This window comes from Protopterus annectens, chromosome 8.part0 (genome assembly GCF_019279795.1).
Source record: "Protopterus annectens isolate FY-2018-M chromosome 8.part0, PAN1.0, whole genome shotgun sequence".
Classification (NCBI taxonomy): domain Eukaryota; kingdom Metazoa; phylum Chordata; order Ceratodontiformes; family Protopteridae; genus Protopterus; species Protopterus annectens.
Window position 1 is genome coordinate 806,059,081 of NC_056741.1, and position 19,823 is coordinate 806,078,903.

Consider the following 19,823-nt stretch of genomic DNA (forward strand, 5'->3'; position numbering starts at 1 on the left):
GACTTCTACCAGAAATACTTAAAAGTATTTGCCGCTTGGAAAGTTAGAAGACTTGGAGATCTGGGGGCTAAGTGACACGAAGTTCCCCTATGATGGTTATGTCTCACTCAAGTTAGAATTTTCCACCTCAATTGTTGGGTCAACAGAAGTTTTTGAAACTCTCGCTGTTGTGTGCCCCAGGCCAAAAGGAAAGGATTCAGCATCTATTTTAGTGTGGACAAATACTGACCTCAGAAGAATGCTGACACCTCAGTTGACCAAAGAACACCCAACATTACATCCACTCCTGAGACCAGCCTTTTGTGTCCTTCAGAAGGAGAAGGATAAGTAAGAAAGATGAAATTGGTCATGTATGGACCCTTCCTGGAAAAAACATATAATTCATCCTGGTCAGGTCACCTGCTTGAGGGCCAAAGTGAGGATGTGTGGACAAACAGCTTCCTCTCATCTCATGATGGAAATGGATCCAGAAATAGATGTGCCACCAGGGCTGGAATTAGTCCCCGAAGTTTGGCCTGCTGACAAGCTGAAGCATCCTTATGATACTTTGCCTGTGAGGTTGAAGAATAAAGGAAGTACCCAAACTGTCCTCCGTTCACAAGTGCATTTGGGAAATGTTTATGCTGCCACTCCCTTACCTGCTTCAGTTTTGACAAGAAACGAGAGCAGTGTCAATGAGCTAAAGCTGGAAGATAATGATGTAGGAGGTGGTCTTCTGTCCTCTGAGTGGGTAACCAGAGCTAAAGAGCTGTTGATGAAGAAGAAAAATTGTTTTTCTACAAGTGAGCTGGATGTGGGTTGTGCGAAAAGTGCAAAACACCGAATAAGATTAAAAGAAGACCGGCCTTTCAGAGAACGTTCCAGAAGGGTAGCCTTAGGAGATCTAGAGGACTTGAGAAAACATCTGGAAGAACTTAAAGCCACAGGGATAATTTGAGAGTCAAAAAGTCCATATGCCTCTCCCACTGTCATTGTCAGGAAGAAGAAATGGTCAGTTCACATGTGTTGACTATCGTACTCTGAATCAGCAAACCATTCCAGACCAGTACACAACACCCCGGATTGAAGATGCTCTAAATTGCCTGGTGGGCAGTAAGTGGCTCAGTGTGCCAGACTGAAAGAGTGGATACTATCAAACTCCTATGCACCCAGAAGATAAAGAGAAGATTGCCTTCATCACTCCATTGGGATTTTTCGAGTTTGATCACCTACCTCAAGGTTTATCGAATGCACCGGCAACTTTCCTGAGAACCATGGAAAGAATAGTTGGAGACATGCATCTCCTGGAAATCTTAGTCTACCTTGATGCCATCATAGTCGTTGGGAAGACCCTAGAGGAGCATATAGAAAGACTGACAAAAGTATTGGACAGAATTGAGAAGGAAGGACTGAAGCTGTCACTGGACAAATGCAAAATTTTTCAACCTTCAGTGACTATGTGGGACATGTAGTGTCTGCAAATGGAATATTCACAGACCCCAGCAAAGTTGAAGCTGTGACATCTTGACTCAGACCCAGAACCATCACAGAGCTGCGATCTTTCCTTGGGTTCTGCAGTTACTATAGAAGGTTTGCGGAAGGATTTTCAAATATAGCAAGACCACTCAATCAACTGCTACGAAATGATGAGGAAGCAGATGAAACAGAAGAAGACATCCTTCTGAAGAAGCCAAAGGGACCGAGAGGCTCTAAATAATTCGACAGTCGTTAGACTCCTGAGTGCAAAGAGGTGTTTGAACAGCTTAAGTATTGTCTCACACATGCCGCAGTGCTAGCATATGCTGACTCAACAAAGCCATACACATTACATGTGGATGCTAGCAGAGCTGGTTTAGGAGGAGTCCTTTACCTGGAACATGACAAGAAACTGAGACCTGTGGCTTTTATCAGTCGAAGTTTATCTCCAACAGAAACAAACTATCCTGCACACAAGTTGGAATTCCTTGCTTTAAAGTGGGCTGTAGTAGACAAGCTGCCTGACTACCTCTATGGGGCTGAATTCAAAATTCAGGCTGACAACAAACCTTCTGACATACATCCAGACCACTGCATAGCTAGATGCTACTGGCCCACAGATAGATGGCAGCTTTATCCAAATACAACTTCAGTTTAAAATATCACCCAGGACATGAAAATGGAGACGCTGATGGTCTGTCCAGAAGACCTCATGAGGATTTACATCCCGATGATAAATGGTTGGAAATTCCAGCAGCAGGAGTGAGAGCTATGTGCCAGATTGCCACCTGCTACCAACAGACATTGTTGGGCCTAGAAGATGGGACTGTCTGTGAAAAGCATACCCCAAGCTTACTGTAATCTGGTCACTTTACAGGCTTCATTGCTACCAGCTTTGTGTAACAGTGACCCCAGGAGAGATCAAAGAGAAGACCCCTTAGTTCAGCTGGTGGTAGCTGCTTTAGAGAAGAAACAAGTTGATATGCTTCGCACAGATATTCATCCACTGGCAAGACTTTTGGCTAAAGAATGGGACAGACTCCAGATACGAAATGGGCTAGTGTATAGATCATCTCCTAGTGCACTTGGCAGTGAAAAATGGCAATTGTTTCTTCCTCAAGTATTGAAAAGTAGTACCTCGGTCATTGCACAATGAACATGGTTATCTTGATTATGACAGAACTCTGGGATTTGTACGAGACAGATCCTACTGGCCATGCATGAAACAAGATGTTGAAGATTATTGTTGTACATGTCTTCGCTGCATTCAGAGAAAGACTCTGCCCACCAGAGCTGCCTCACAGGGTCAAATGGAGAGTAGTGGGCCCATGGAACTGGTCTGTATAGATATCCTTTGCATTGAACCGGACAAAGGTGGGATCAGTAATGTGCAGGTGGTGACAGACCACTATACCAGATACGCTCAAGCATTTCCAACTCACGGTCAGAAAGCTATTACAGTGGCAAAACTACTTGTTGAGAAGTTCTTTGCACATTACGGCCTGCCAAAAAGGATACACTCTGATCAAGGGCATGACTTTGAGAACAAGCTTGTCCACGAACTACTCACTCTTTTGGGAATTCAGAAAATTCTCTCCACTCCCTATCATCCTCATCTGCAGCCTGAGCATTTCAATAGACCTTTATTAGACATGTTGGGAACACTATCTGCTGAGAAGAACAGTCAGTGGAGTAGACATGTAGCCAGAGTGGTGCATGCATACAACAGTACTAAAAATTATGCTACAGGATTCTCACCTTACTTCTTAATGTTTGGAACAGAAGCTCATCTTCCTGTTGATTTACCCTTTGGAGTCACAGCTGATGATATGCCAGTGAGATCTCATGGCAGTTATGTGGAGAGACTCAAGAAGCACCACAGACAGGCCTATGAGCTAGATGAACAATCAATAGGACAAAGACATCAGTGAAACAAGGCTCACTATGACAAGAAAGTGAAGATACATGACTTGCAACAAGGGGGCAGAGTTCTCTTGAGAAACTTGGGCCTGCAAGGAAAGCACAAACCAACTGACCATTGGAGATATGAGATCTACATAATTTGTTCTCAGCTACCTAACATCCCTGTCTACCAAGTTTGTCCTGAGGGGAAAGAAGGACCCATCAAAACCTAGCACCGCAACAACTTAATGCCTTTGGCAGAATCAGTGAGACTTATGAATCTGGAACCTAAAATGGGTCAGCGAAAACCTAACTCAAGGCGATCCAGAAGACTAAGATGGAGAGGAGATATCCTCCCAAATATTCAAGAACCTATGATTCCTCCTGCTGAAGGAGAGGAGGACAGTGATGATGATTGGTGTTTCAGTGGACTTTTCTGTGATGATGTTCAAGACCACATGGACCACAATCTCAATGGAAATACACCAGAATTTGTCCCCTGTCACTTTGAACAGTCCAGCACCAACAATAGACTGAGTGATGTTTCTGTCCCTCTTGTAGAACTGGATGCTGATAGAGGTCCTGCTATGTAAACTTCAGATAATGGTGCCGAGGACAGTTGTACAGTTATGGAGAAAGAAAATGAAGTTATATGAGAGGCAATCTCAGAAGTAGACAATGTGCCTACTGAGGAAATGGACAGTGAGTGGGATGTGAGTGACCAACCCTCACAGCAGGGTGCACCAGTTGTCTCTTTTGAACCAAAGCCTCAGAGATTGATTCAGCCCCCACAGAGGCTTACATATGAAAGTCTGGGACATAGTACACAGGAGCATGTGGCCACTGCTTATCGGACAATTTACGCCCATGATCCCTATGCCTCCTGCTCAATTGGTGACACCCCCTCCCAAGTTAAGCATAATGTTGATTACCCTTGGTGGGACGTACTTTTTGAATGCAGAAATACTGTTCAGTTGATGGTACATTAGTGTTTGTGTGTGTGTGTGCATGTATATCTATATATATATATATATATATATCTATATATATATATATATATATATATATATATATATATATATATATATATATATATATATCCCCCACCCTCTCTCCCCAGCACCCGGCACCACCACAACTCCCACATCTCCATTTACTAACTCTTCTCCCACCACATTTTCTCCTACTCTAACTACTTCATTATCTTCATCTGCCCCTAACTCCCCCCCCCACACTCTCCCTCTTTCTCATTAAAACCTATACCCACTTCCACTATAAAGAAACTCCTTCTGAAACTGAAGCCATGTACTAATGCTCCTGATAACATCCCTTCTTACTTTCTTAGCATAGCTGCTGATGCAATTGCCTACCCTATTAGCATTTTAATCAACCGCTCTATCCTAGAAAGTACAGTACCCCAAATCTGGAAAAAGGCCTACATCATCCCTTTGCACAAAGGGGCAACAATAACAATGTTACTAATTTCCGCCCCATTGCTATCCTGTCTCCCATCTCTAAAATCTTAGAAAAATGTATTCATCTTCAACTCCTTCCTTACCCTTTAGAAAATCACCTACTAACTCCCACACAACATGGATTCAGACCTAATCACAGCACTATGACTGCCCTCCTCTCCTTCCTTGAAACTGTTAACAAAGCACGCGACTCTGGCCAAATTGTTTCTACCCTACTACTCGACCTCTCTAAGGCCTTTGACACTATCTCTCATAACCTGCTACTAACCAAACTCTCAAGACTTAACCTATCTCCCCTCCTCCTTGAACTGGTTCTTCAACTACTTATCTAACAGAAATCAAGCAGTAATATGGAAAAAGGCCACTTCCTCATTTCTAAACACCCCTACTGGGGTACCCCAGGGGTCCATACTGGGTCCCCTTCTCTTTAATATATTTATAAATGATTTCCGCAACTCTATCCCATTCTCAGACATCATCCAATATGCAGATGATTCCACTATTACATGCTCTGCCTCTTCTATCCCCTCACTCCTAAAATTGACCCAACAAGCTTTCACAACCACTGAGCAGTGGATGAAAAGAAATCACCTTGCTCTCAATGCCTCCAAAACCAAATTAATGCTATTTTCCCCCTCTAAAGCGGTCTCCTTCGACACAAACACATTCTCTATCACTAGTCAAAACAATTCACCTCTGGAACTAGTGTCAGAGACCAAGCTACTTGGGGTCCAAATTGATAACCAACTCAAATTTAACTCTCACCTACAGCTAAATATAAAAAAAAAACACCAAAAACTTGGTATGCTGTACCGGCAAAATAAATACCTCACATCTGCTGCCAAAATCACTCTCTACTTCATTTCTTATCCCCTCCCTTCTCTACGGAGCCCCACTCCTAACTAATCTACAGTCCTCCCTAAAAACCCAACTTTCCTCTTGCTATAACAAAATTGCCAAGTTCGCTACCAACCACAAGTCCTCCTCACACCACTGTTCCTCTCTCCATATACTAAAATGGCTAGAGCTTCCCAACTATCTCACATACACTCAACTGACTCTTGCTCACAAACTCATTTTCAACTCCTCTCTCTGTCCCTCCCTTTCATCAGCTTTTAAAATGCACCTTCCTGATAGAATATTGAGGTCCAACAATCAAAATCTATTAGAAATCTATAAACCTACTCCTCCCCCAGGGAAAAATCTTCTATCTTTTGTCCTTGCCCGCCTTTGGAACTCTCTACCATCATCCATCTGCACCACCCCCAACCACTTTATTTTTAAAAGATCTCTTTATCCAAGTGGGAATGCTCTTGCTCCCACCCCACATAGCTAATTTACTTGCAATTGCCATCTTCCTTCTTTGCCTTGATTCCTCGTGCATTCTTCCTGATTATTTACCCATAACTAATATACATTATCATTTCATATTATAGGGAAAACTGCACTAGGCCTCACCTCCTAAGTGCTTCCTTCATAAATTTCTGTTATTTCACAGAGGTTTCATTCAGTATTTCAGAATTTGATACAAACTCAAAATATTTTTTCATGCAATATTCTTTACTATCTATAATCTATTAATTTTATCTATTGTTCTTTCATAGTTATCTCTTCTGTATTTACTTGAAATTGTTTTCTGGTGTCAAAATATTTTGTATTATTATATAATTTGTAATTTGTTATAGTTTTGTATAACTAGTATGAATTTTGTAACATACTTAGTTCTGGAGCTTTTCTCCCCAGGACTCCATTGAAAACGTGTTCTTTGGCCCAATGGACTATCCTGGTAAACCAACTGCAAATAAATAAATAAATAAATAAATAAATATATATATATATATATATATATATATATATATATATATATATATATATATATACACACACACACACACACACACACACATATATATATATAAATACATACGTATATATATATATATATATATATATATATATATATATATATTGCTGCTAATCTACCTTTGACTTGGGAGGGCGGGAGAGAGTGTAGCTCCTACTGTATTTCACTGTATGCTTAACAGACTGCAGTTTTCCGATACACCACAAGGTGGAGCTCCTTTTCATTTGATATAAAAGAAACGAAAGTGAAAGAGATCAGACTGAAACACAGGGTGAAGGAATAAGGGGGCTTGCATTAAAACCGGATGAGTCTAGTGTCTGGGAGAAAGAAGTGAAGTTGCAGATCGTGTTTTCCCCTCCTTGGAAAACATGGTCGTTGGTGATATGTGGAATCAGGAGAGAAGTCTGGAACCAGTAGTCCCACGACTGCATCTGATCAGCAAGGACAGGAATACTGTTGGACCTATTAAAAAGAAGCCATTTTCGATTACCAGATGGCTGTTGGGTGATCTCTACACTTCTCATCAGTGGAACTGCAGTGCCTGACATCCAGCATATTATTGACAGAGTGGCGAGAGGATTCAGCTGCCATTTTATACTTTAATAAGATTGTGCTATAGCTTCGACTGGGACTGTGGGCCTAGGATTTTCCCTTTTTCCTTTTCTGAACTGGAATTGTTTAGCTTCATCTCAAAATAGTATTGGCTATCATTTTGTGGATCTCATGTTAGTCACCCCTCAGTGTGGATTTCTCCTTAAATGCTTTGTGGATTACAAATACCCGTGTTTCATATGAGCTCCAAATTCGGGCCCCATCATGCCGGCATTAAGACTGTAAGTAGTCACTGGCCAATGAACAGGGTATAACAGAGTGTTTTCACAATTTGGTCTGATTAGAACTGATCAAGGTTATAGCTGCTGTTAGTATTTTTGCTTTATAGAATCTTTAGTGCTTAATGACATTGCATTTTTGCTCATATTTGAATGACAAGACCTCTCTTACTGAGTTCTTGGAGGTGTGATTTCATTGTATGTATAACTCATATTGCCTTATTGCTAAACTCTGTGCTACTGCAATAATTTATTTGCTACTGTGTTGTTGCGTGTTAAGACTAGAGTTGCCATTTAGAATAAAATCTGTTATTACTTGCAACCTTGGTGTGTTGGGTGTAAATAGGGGTGTCACCAGAGTCAGGTAGGAAGGAGCCCATACACTATTCAGCTACACCTGCTGGTGCGCTACAAGTAAAATGTATTTTTTTTACCAACAATACAAGCTGGTTTCATACTGTTTTTTGTTTCTTGTCCGGTTTGGTTCTGGTTCCCTTTATCTTGTCCACCAATCTTACTGGATAAAGGCACACTCTTTTATATATGTACAGTTAAGACATGAAAGAAAAGACTCTTCTTGAGTGCAATGAGCAAAATTAACTATTATCTTTGAATAACAAACATAACAAACTAATCTTCTGAAATTTGGGCTATGAATTTAATCACTTATCATTCATACCTAGTGAAGTCATGGTTTCATAGTTGTCTTCCATTACTTCCTTGTGTAGCTGTTTCTCCTGATCTGTTAACATGTTCCATTCCTCCTTTGAAAAAGTGACAGTAATGTCTTCAAATGTTTCTGGAGCCTAGAAGGGAGACAGATTACTTGTGTTACAGCTGTAAGGTTGGAATACAGCTGGTAGAAGTACAAAAGATGATTCTTAATTCTTTGCACATTTTATTCCAATAACCTAATTTTTTCCAACAACTGCATCGAACTATATCCCCAGTACTTATCACCATTATGGGTGGCAGTACTATTTTTCTGGATTATATGCCATTTAATTAAAATCAAGTTCTTACTGCATTTTTATGGACTATTGAACTACAGACCACTGACATATCCAAGCTTATACTTTTTCTAATTCAGTTAAATAAACACTCACACAAGAATAAGCACCATACCTCTCGAGCTACAAACACTGAAAGTAGGCGGTACATCCAGCCAAAAATCTGAATACCAAACACCACATAACTCTTCTGTTTCCAGTAGGAATGTTGGATACTACTCAGAAACACATTTAAAAAACAAAACATGACAAAAATGACAGAAAAATATAAGCAAATTATCAGAAGCACTGTAAAATCTGTAGATTTTAATGAACTGTAATATAAAATTTTACAACACAAGGTCATTTATTTTTCCTAAAAAAATGTTCCTGAAAAAGAAAGATGCAAGACTTGTGTCGTCTTTCTTTAAATTGCTGGTACCACTAGTATGTTGGTAAAGCAGTGCTTTCTGTGTACTAGCCAGCCTCAAAAATCATGAGCGAGGAGGGGAATATTCAAAAAACTGTGTGAAGGGGTAACAATCAAGCCTGAAAATAAGGGCATGCCTCCAGAATTAGGAGCATCATGTACCGGTGTAATCAGCCCTGAAAGTAGGGATACTCCTTCAAAATAAGGAACAGTTGAAAAGCCTGATACACCCACAGAATCCAAAAGGTGTACTCATATTTATAAATACAATCCAAACAGATAAGACCAAAACCTCTTCAGAAATTAACAAAACAAATCACAGCAACTACATTATACCAATACAATTCATAATACTAAACAACAAGAGTAAATACATCAATAATAGTCACAGTTAAAACATTCCCCGTTTATACCATCAGCTCCTTACTTCTCTACATTTATATTCCCCCTTCCCTCTGATAAGCACATAAAACTAAGGAAAATCTAATGTTGCTGAAGATATGTATATAGATAAAATTGTTAGACATGCCCCATCCACCTAGTGTTGTACTGAATGCAAGTCTCTTCCTTGCCAAATCAGGTTCTAACAGCTCATATAAATTTATCACGATGTACTTGAAGTTTGGACAGTCACTAACCATTATACTCCAGTGGTAAGCATAAGGGCCGTAAAGAGGATCCCAAACAGTGTACAAACCTTATTATCTCGTCTCTCAAAAAACTGGGAGATGTGATGAAACAAGGTCAGTGAAACTAGTCCTAAGCAGGTCTTCTCTTGTCTGTTTCTCCTTAATGTCAAGCTACTTTATGCTCACCGTTCTAGACACCAAGTCTTCTTTAAAAATCTCTTCAGTCTTTCCCATCCAAAAAAAAAAACCTCCCTCACCAACCTCAGTAAGAAGCTGAGATCCCTTATAAAATCCTCAAAAGCTAGTTACGAAAATAAAATTGCCAAAGATTCCAGACAACCACAAGGCATTCTATAGTTATGTCAGGAATCTAAATGGCAAAGCTCAGATCCACTCTGAGCTACAACAGAACGGCATTAAATATACTGATCCCAAGGATATTGCCAATATCCTGGCAGACTGATTTAGTGCCAACTTCACCCCCCTCTCACCCCCTAAAGGGCCCATCTCAATACCAAAAGATTGCCAAATTCTGGTAATCACAGCCACACAGGTAGAACCTGCACTCTCCAAACCTAAGAATATAGCATCCATGGGACCAGATGACATCCCGGACTGTGTACTACATGAACTACAAAATGAACTGGCACCTCACCTAAGTGTCATGTTTAATCATAGCCTCACCTCAGGCTTCCTGCCCACTGAGTGGCTCACAGCTACAGTTATCCCACTCCACAAGGGGGGATCCACCTTGGATCCTGGGAACTACCGTCCCATCAGTCTGACGAGCCTGATCTGCAAGGGCATGGAACACATTATCATGGAACTTATAAACAAAGGCATTGGCAACCAACAAACACTGGACCCCACCCAGTTTGGGTTTGTGAAGGGTCGATCTGGTCTCCTGAACCTGATTGACTTCTTCAAATCAGTCTCCAGAGCTGTGGACGAGGGTAAGGCGGTCCGCACAGCCTATCTGGACCTCGCCAAGGCCTTCGACACTATCCCCCACTCTGGAATCATAGATAAACTTACTAAGCTGGGCATAAATCCCTACGTCACTGGATGGGTTGCCAACTGGTTTACTGACAGAACCCAGACTGTAAAAGTAGCCAACTCCAAATCCAGCTCCAGACAAGTGACAAGTGGAGTACCTCAGGGTTCAGTCCTGGGACCACTCTTGTTTGGCATCTACTTTTCTGAAGTACAGGCCAACACTAAGGGACTATGGCAAACAAAGATGACTGCAAACTGGGAGCCATTATTGAATCCCCAAATTATGTGGATATTCTACAAAAGGGCCTTACAGAAACAGATGCCTGGTGCCAGAGTCATGGGCTCAAGCTTAATGCCAAGAAATGTATAGTTATCCCCTTTGGAAAAAACATGTACTCATGAATTATCACATAGATGGCAGTATACTAAACATCAAAAGTGTGATGAGAGACTTGGGGACACAGGTGGACAGTGGTCTCACCTTCGATAACCACATCGCCACAATAGTCAGGAAATCCTTCTATGTGGCACACGTCATCACCAAGGGCTTTTCATCCAGAAAAAAGGAGGTAATTGTCCCACTGTACTCATCCCTCATTAGACCCATTATAGAGTATAACACCCCATTTGGTATGTACCTCACAAGACATCTGCAACAGCTGGAAAGGCCACAGAAATACCTCACTAAAAGAATCACAGGCCTAAAGCAGATGCCATATACTGACCATCTAAAAAAACTCCAGCTATACTCTGTGGCATATAGTCTACTCAGAGGCGATCTCTGCTTAACATACAAGGCCATGTCAAACCCTGAGCTGTTGAACATGCTCCACTTAAAGAAATCCCAATCCCTCAGAGCCACACGCTCCAGGGATCTAAACCTTGTCATCACAATGAACAAAACATGCTGGAGGGCTAGGTTCCTGACCCAGAGACTCCCCATACTCTGGAATAGACTGCCCATACATGTCAAGCAGAGCACCTCCTTGGCCCTCTTCAAAAGGAACCTTGATGATTGGATGGGAGATAGGAAATTCACCCCAGGGATCATGTCATTCGCCCTGCTAGACAGGGGTCCAAGGAAGTAAATATTGTGGGAAGAAATATCCAGGGAATTGTTATGGCTAGGCTTGTATAGGCCCTAGGGCCGATAGTCTAGTACCAACCTATGAACATCTGCACTGTTTTAGCCTGACTGCATTTCAGTTCTGGTTCCATTTCAAAGATATAGAAGTTCTTCACAAGTCATGGTAACACTAAATCCATCCTAAGATGCAATAATCTGCAAACAGCTAAAGCATTTTTCATTACCCTCATAATCTTACCCCATAAAGCTCTCTCTGAACTGAGACCTCAATGTGTAAAAAGATAAATTGGGTGAAAGTGGGAAATCTTTATTAGTTCCCTCTCTTTAACAGCACTTCCTCAATTGCCCGTTATTAAGAGTTTAATTTTTCTGTCCCAATAAAGTGATCTGATTCATCTCCTGAAATGTGCCCAAAATTGTACTGCTATTGATTCCATAAATAAAATTCCATACTCTATTGACAATAAAAGGAAAGTAACACTAATATTTGTCCAACCATTGTCATACGTCTCTTCTGTACTCTAAACTGCCTCAGGTTCTACTAACTATTACATTCCACAGTCTGTCCCTTCACAAACCCCCTCTGGTCCCTCCCTATCAGCTTCAGGATTTTATATTGCATCTTTTGAGAGTCAAAAACCTCTTCTAAAAGCTTAACATCTGTGCTAACTAGAGAAATGGGGCAACAGTTGCTCAGGTCCATTTTATCCTGTCTAGTTTTATGAAAAGTTCCACTCTTGCTCTAGTAAAAGAACCTGGAAGTACTCCTACCTCCTTAGCATCATTAGTAGTTGGTAAAGCTGACCCAGTGCCTCCTCTCTCACTGAATTATAAACTCATTGCTAAATCTATCCTCTCCTGCGGACTTCTGTCTTTTCAGTCTCTTTAGTACTTCCTCTTCTGCTGTCTTCACCTTTTCAGTTTCTTTAGTACTTGGCCAAGCTCTCTTACCTCTGCTTTTTGTCTAGCTCCTCCACTTCCCCTTTCGCTAGGAATCTTTTCCTGTCATACTTTGGCTTTCCAACTTTCTTTTGGGGTGGAACTGCTTATCCATTTTATAGCTCTATATATCTCCTTGGAAACATTTACCATAACTTGATAAATACTCAAGCAATCATACACCAAAACTCCCTCAAAACCATTGAGCAAAATAGTCTGGCACCCCTAGGCCATCTCCCTCCACTTTCTTTCCGGGAGACTTCATGTCCTCTCCTCTGGGCATGTTAAACTGTCTCTCTTTCTCTCTCTCTTTCTCAGTCCTTGCATAGCGTCTAGTTCTGCAATCTTTGCCTTAAAAATGGAACTTCTAACCACTTTCCTCAAGCTTTTTTTTACAAAGATCTTCGTCTTTTGCAAAACCCTGCAAATGTTGCAGCCGATGCTCGCAGCTCCTTATGAATCTCTGCTCTTGCCTCTTTCTACAACTTTCTTGACCATTATGTTTTCTTAAGCAAATTTAAATGTAGCCCTCCACTGTGAGTTCTCTGCTTCCCGCACCTGCAGGTTACAGGAGGTGACATCTTTACACAACTACAAACCTAATATAATGTCAATAAATAAATAAAACACATTTCTTTTTCTCCTCGTTGTCATCAGTTCTTCCATTTCCATGATCTACCTTCCTCTTTCAGTCCAACACTACTTATGTTCATTACATGAGCAAAATCTCACAAGTACCTCCAATGATGGTTGTTGCATCTTCCAACAAAGTAGCTTCCCTTAATTGTTCAACCTTTTCCTCTATGTTTCTTTTTCACTAGAAAAGGAGGACATATTTGATTCAGGATGTTTCCTTCTCCACACATCTAACCATCCTCAACAATTTTCAGCTTCAGCAGCAGCTTTCTCCCCTTCCTGTGTGGCTCTAATCTACTAAACGTCCTGTCAACACAATTTGTTGAGACAATGAAGTCTCCCCCAATTATCTCCAAATAGCATTTATAGGATGTTCCACTCCTGTTGTACCTGAAAATTATGGAAGGAATCAGTGGGGCCACAAACACAGTTCAACTTTCATTCCCTATCCCCAGCCATTACCCCTTTTGCAACCCATTTAGCATCACCACCACCAATCTTCTTTCACAAACTTAACTCTAGGGCTTAATTACTTTCAAATTATGTAACAGGTAAGTAACGGATGAACCAGGCAGAAGCCAAGCAGGGGAATGCAGCTGCTTTAGCAATGAGACACAGTTGAGCTTCATCAGACCAAATACAAAAAGCTAAAATGCACACCATTTAAACACAAAGTGATGAAGCACCACCCAATCGTAAAAATACATCAATTAAAATGGTGTGCATTTTAGTTTTTTGTTACAATAAATATCCTGGATTGCTTTTTACTACTGGACGACTTTGTGACTGTTTTTTTTCCTGCCTTGATGCCTGCAATTTCCTTATGGAGTATTTTGTTTACTGGAAGAATTGGTGACTGTGTCTCATTGCTATAGCAGCTGCATTTCCCTGCTTGGCTTCTGCCTGGTTCATCCGTTGCTTACCTGTTACATTACTTCAGTTACTTATATATTTTTAGCAACAGAGCATTTATCCCTTGGTCTGCATTTTCTTTGTTTTGTTTTTATTACTTTCAAATTATAACAAAAACCTTTCTCGTTTCCCCTTCCACAAAACTACCTCCTACAACAACCCAGTTCTTACCCTCAATTTTAGCATTTTCATACTTCGATTTAACTTCCTGAAGAAGCACAGTATCTACTTTCATTCTCTCCATCTTTCTTAACATTCTGTTTTTTATAAGGTGGCACACACCCCTTACATTCCATTACAGAAACAGTATACATCCAACCCTCTTGCTTTCCATTCCTTCGCTCGGTTCTCCTCCCTCCTACCCAGGCTCAGTTTGTGAAAGATTTTTGCACTCTCATGTCTACAATAAGCACCGAGAGCACTGGAAGTTATGCAGGATGTGTCGAATCCACAGATACAATAGTACTCTCCTGCTGCCCAACAATTCCTCTTATTTCCTCCACTGCTTTCTTCTTTTTGTCGTCTGAAGCCTGTTTTAATGTGATTAACAGTGTCTACCGTGGGCCTACCCAGCACCCTTTCTCCCTCACACAGCTCACATTTAAAAATAATTAGCAATACCAAAAACAACAGTAGCTCCATTACATGTCAGGGCACTTTCAAGTAAATAAACTTGAACTCTGCCATAACTACTGAATATATGGTAGAAAAACCTTTATGCAATACAAGGACATACAGGTATGATGTAAGATACACATTTCCTAAATTGTGTTGAACATTCTGTTTCCAGTTGTATAAAGCAGTTTAAACATTTATTTTTTCACCATAATTCATAGGTTCATAGGTATATACTAGGCTACTGGCCCTGGTGCCTTTACACGCCTAGCCCATAGGATTACACTGGCATTGTGCCACCCGACCTTAGTTCCCAGTGCCTCTGTCGAGTAGAGCCACTGGAGTAATCCCTGGGATGAATTTTCTATTTCCCATCCACTCATCAAGATTTTCTTGAAGCGGGCCAGTGAGGTGCTTGGCTTGACATATATGGGAAGTCTATTCCATAGCATGGGCAGCCTCTGGGTTATGAACTTGTCCCTCCAGCATGTTCTGTTGACTGTGGTAATGAGGCTGAGGTCTCTGGAGCGTGTGGTGTGGAGGGATTGGGATTTTTTTAGATGTAGCATTTCTAACAGAGCTGGGTCAGATATGGCTCTAAGTCAAGCAGAGATTGCCTCTAAGTAGGCAATATGAGGCAGAGAATAGATGGAGTTTTTTGAGTCTGTCCATATAGAACAAGTGTTCAAGGCCTAGAATCCTCTTTGTGAGGTACCTTTGCAGCCTCTCCAGTTGTTGCAGGTGTCTAGAGAGGTACATGCCAAATGGGGCATTGTACTTGATGACTGGCCTAATGAGGGAAGAGTAGAGGGAGACAATGACCTCTTTCTTCCTGGATGCAAAACCCTTACTAATGAGATGTGCCACATAGAAGGACTTTCTGACCACAGTGGCAATGTGCTGGTCATAAGAGATGTTGCTGTCAACCTGTGTTCCCAGATCTCTTATAACGCCGTCTGTGTTCAGTGGACTACCTCAATGTGGTAATTCAAGGGAACCGCGTTTTCTCCACGGGGGATGATGACACATTTTTTTGGCATTGAGCTTAAGGCCATGGTTCTGACACCAGTCGTTGGTCTCAGTGAGGCCTTTCTGTAGGATGTCAACATCACTTGGGGAGTTAATAATAGGTCCCAACTTGAAATCGTTTGCGAACTTTGTCAGCCAGAGTCCCTTCATGTTGGCCTGGACTTCAGAGAAGTAGATACCAAACAGGACAGGAACCATGACCGAACCCTGTGGCACTCCACTCGTGACTGGTCTGCAGTCTGACTTGGAGTCAGCTACTTCACACTGCGGGTTCTATCTGTGAGCCAGTTTTCAATACATCTAGTGATATATGGGTTGAGGGTCTACTTCACATAACCGAATGCTCAAATGTTCGAAATTCATATGGCCGAGACCATATGATCGAACATTTGAATGTTCGAAAATGTGAAGTAGACCTGTAAAAATAAAAAAAACACACATTAAACTGTGTATAGCTTCGCCTCCCTGCATCCCCCCACACCCCCTCTACTTAAATATACCACCTCTGAGATCGCACTACAGTGAGAACAAGGGAAATCTCCTGGTCCGTGCTGTATGCGATTTCCTGTTCAGAATGTCGGATTTCAAAACTTCGAACATATGTTCTGCGATCATATGGGTTTCGAAGTTTTGAATTTCGGCATTCTGAAGGGGACCCATGAGTTGATGCCTAGCTTAGTGAGTTTTTCTATGATTCCTGAGTAGGGAATGGTATTAAAGGCCTTGGCCAGATCAAAATAGGTTGTATGAACCACATTGCCTTCATCCACAGCTCTAGTGACTGTCTTAAAGAAGTTGACCACGTTGAGCAGGCATGATCTCCCCTTCACAAAACCAAACTGTGTAGGATCCAGAGTTTGGAGACTCCCTATATCCTTGTTTATTAGGTCCACGATAATGTGTTCCATAGCTTTGCATATCAGACTCGTCAGGCTAACGGAGCGATAATTCCCAGGGTTTGTAGTTGCTCCTCCTTTGTGGAGAGGGATGACTGCAACCCTTCCAAGCCTACTTCTACTGTCTGCATATTGACTGACCAAGACTGTTTAATAAAATCCGTAGCAATGAAACTGCATAACATACAAAGGCAGTGAGAACTATAGTGGAAGGCTGTCAGCTTCCTCACCCTAATTTCCCAGTTAGGTATATAATAAACTGGACCTCACCAAAGAGAGAACTTAAGGCTGTAGATATTTACATCTCCCTCCTATGATTTCTTGCCAGCTTAAAACTAAGCAGCCAAGCATCAGGTCTTCAAAACCTAGCCCATTTGTCTGCAAAAAACAGCAGGATGCAGAACAAAGATAAGAGCCTTGCACTCCACAAAGCAATTTACTTCAGTTGCCCAAACAATCTACTTGGTGACCACTACCTGTATATCAATTCCCACTTGAAGAGGAAAATGCAACAAGTCACACTGCAGATACAGTTCAAACCATCCTGTCAGAAGCAGAAACTATAAACCTTTAAAATTAGTCTAAGTCTCTTTATGAACTTGAGCAAAACAAATCAACCACAAAGGATAAAGTGCCTCGAGCAAAATGTAGTTTCAAAATCCAAATAACCTTTTCTTGAGGCACAACACGACAATAAGAAGCTTGACCTTTTATTAAACACACTGAACTAAAGAACAAAAACAATAAAACATCCAGTAAGCGCTTTCACATTCTCTTGAATGCTTCATCAGACTGTTAAAAAAACTGCCATTTCTACATTTAAATACCTTTGCTGTTACTTCATCAACCAATCATTATTGTTCCTTACTTGATGACATCAGTGCTTAATTGAGTAAAAAAAAGCACTGATATCATCAAGTAAGGAACAATAATGATTGGTTGATGAAGTAATAGCAAAAGTATTTAAATGTAGAAATGGCTTAGCTTTTTTAACAGTCTGATGAAGCATTCAAGAGAATGTGAAAGCGCTTACTGGATGTTTTATTGTTTTTGTTCTTTAGTTCAGTGTGTTTAATAAAAGGTCAAGCTTCTTATTGTCATGTTGTGCCTCAAGAAAAGGTTATTTGTCTTTATGAACCTGGCTCAGCCTTACTGAAACAATGCATACCTAAAGAAATATGGCTCCATCAAGACACTTTTTACTTAAGACCAAAAACACTATTAAAAATTGACTTCAGGTTCATAGGTAGGTACTAGGCTATTGGCCCTAGGACCCATACAAGCCTAGCCAAAAAGGCACCCTGGCTTTCGCCACACAAGAAAATTATTTTCCTGTGCCCCTGTCAAGCAGAACCACAGAAGTGATCCCCGGGGTGAATTTCTTATTACCCATCCAATCATCAAGATTTTTCTTGAAGAGTGTTAATGAGGAGCTCTGTTTGACAAAGGTAGTCTGTTCCAGAGTATGGGAAGTCTCTGGGACAGGAATCTATCCCTCCAGCATGTTATGTTTATTGTGGTGACAAGGTTTAGGTCCCTAGAGCGGATTGGGATTTCTTTAAGTGGAGTATGTCCAACAGCTCTGGGTTTTACATTGCTTTGTATGTTAGGCAAAGATCGCCTCTGAGTAGGCGATATGCGACAGAGTAAAGCTGGAGTTTTTTGAGTCATTCTGCGTAGGGCATCTGTTTGAGGCCAGTAATCCACTGTGAGGTATTTCTGCGGCCTTTCTAGTTGCTGTAGATGTCTTGTGAGGTACATACCAAAAGGGGCGTTGTACTCTATAATGGGTCTAATGAGTGATGAGTAGAAGGGAACAATGACCTCTTTTTTTCCCTGGATGAGAAACCTTTTGTGATGAGGTGTGCCACATAGAAGGATTTCCTGACCACTGTGGCGATGTGATTATCAAAGGAGAGACTACTGTCCACCTGTGTCCCAAGGTTTCTTATCACACTTTTGGTGTAAAGTAGACCACCGCCTATGTGGTAGTTCATGGGTACAGAGTTTTTACCAAAGGAGATGACAATGCACTTTTTGGCATTGAGCTTGAGATTATGGCTTTGACACCAGGCATCTGTCTCAGTGAGGCCCTTCTGTAGGATATCCACATCGTTAGGAGTTTTGATTATGGCTCCTAATTTGCAGTCATCTGCAAATTTAGGTAGCCACAGACCTTCTGTGTTAGCCTGTACTTCAGAGAAGTAGATACCAAACAGGAGAGGACCCAGGACTGAACCCTGTGGTACTCCACTTGTCACTGGTCTGAAGTCTGATTTGGAATCTGCTACTTTCACAGTGTGGATTCTGTCAGTAAGTTGGCAACCCATCTTGTGACATAGGGATTTATACCTAGTTTAGTGAGTTTATCTATAATTCCAGAGTGAGAGATGGTGTTGAACGCCTTGGCGAGATCTAGATAGGCTGTGTGAACCACCTTACCCTCGTCTATGGCTTTGGTGACTGCTTCAAAGAAGTCTATCAGGTTTAGGAGACATGATCTGCCTTTTACAAACCCGAACTGTGTGGGGTCCAGAGTTTGGAGATCTCCAATGTCTTTGTTTATGAGTTCCACGATGATACATTCCATGGCCTTGCAGACCAGGCTCGTCAGGCTAATGGGGAGGTAGTTCCTGGGGTCTTTGTGGCCCCCCCCTTTGAGGAGTGGGATAACCATTGCAGTCCGCCATTCAATGGACACAAAGCCTGAGGTGAGGCTGTGATTGAACATGGTACTTAGGTGGGGTGCCAGTTCATTCTGTAGTTCATGTAGAAGGCAGCCTGGGATGTTGTCAGGTTCCACGGATGCTGTGTTCTTGGCTTTGGAGAGTGAGGTTTTTACCTGTGCAGCCGTGATTACAGGAACTTTGCATTCTTCCGGTATAAAGATGGGCCCTTTAGGGGGTGAGAGGGGGGTAAAGTCAGCACTGAACCTATCTGCCAGGATGTTGGCAATATCAGTTGGTTCTGTATATTTAGTGTCATTGTGCTGCAACTCAGAGCAGATCTGAGTATTGCCATGGAGATTCTTGACATAGTTATATAGAATGCTTTGTGGTTGTCTTTAGAATCAGTGGCGATTTTGTTTTCATAACTAGCTTTGGAGGATTTTATGAGGGATCTCAGCTTCTTACTGAGG

At 41.4% G+C, this 19,823-nt stretch overlaps 1 protein-coding gene across 2 annotated transcripts in view; it reads right to left on the minus strand.

The window, feature by feature from the left end:
• LOC122809057 (gastrula zinc finger protein XlCGF52.1-like) overlaps positions 1–19,823 on the minus strand; it is a 153,135-nt gene that overhangs the window by 89,764 nt on the left and 43,548 nt on the right. For both annotated transcript variants that reach the window (XM_044080271.1, XM_044080270.1), the window contains exon 2: positions 8,206–8,332. In XM_044080271.1, the coding sequence (XP_043936206.1) occupies positions 8,206–8,332 (127 nt within the window). The remainder of the gene's footprint in view (positions 1–8,205; positions 8,333–19,823) is intronic.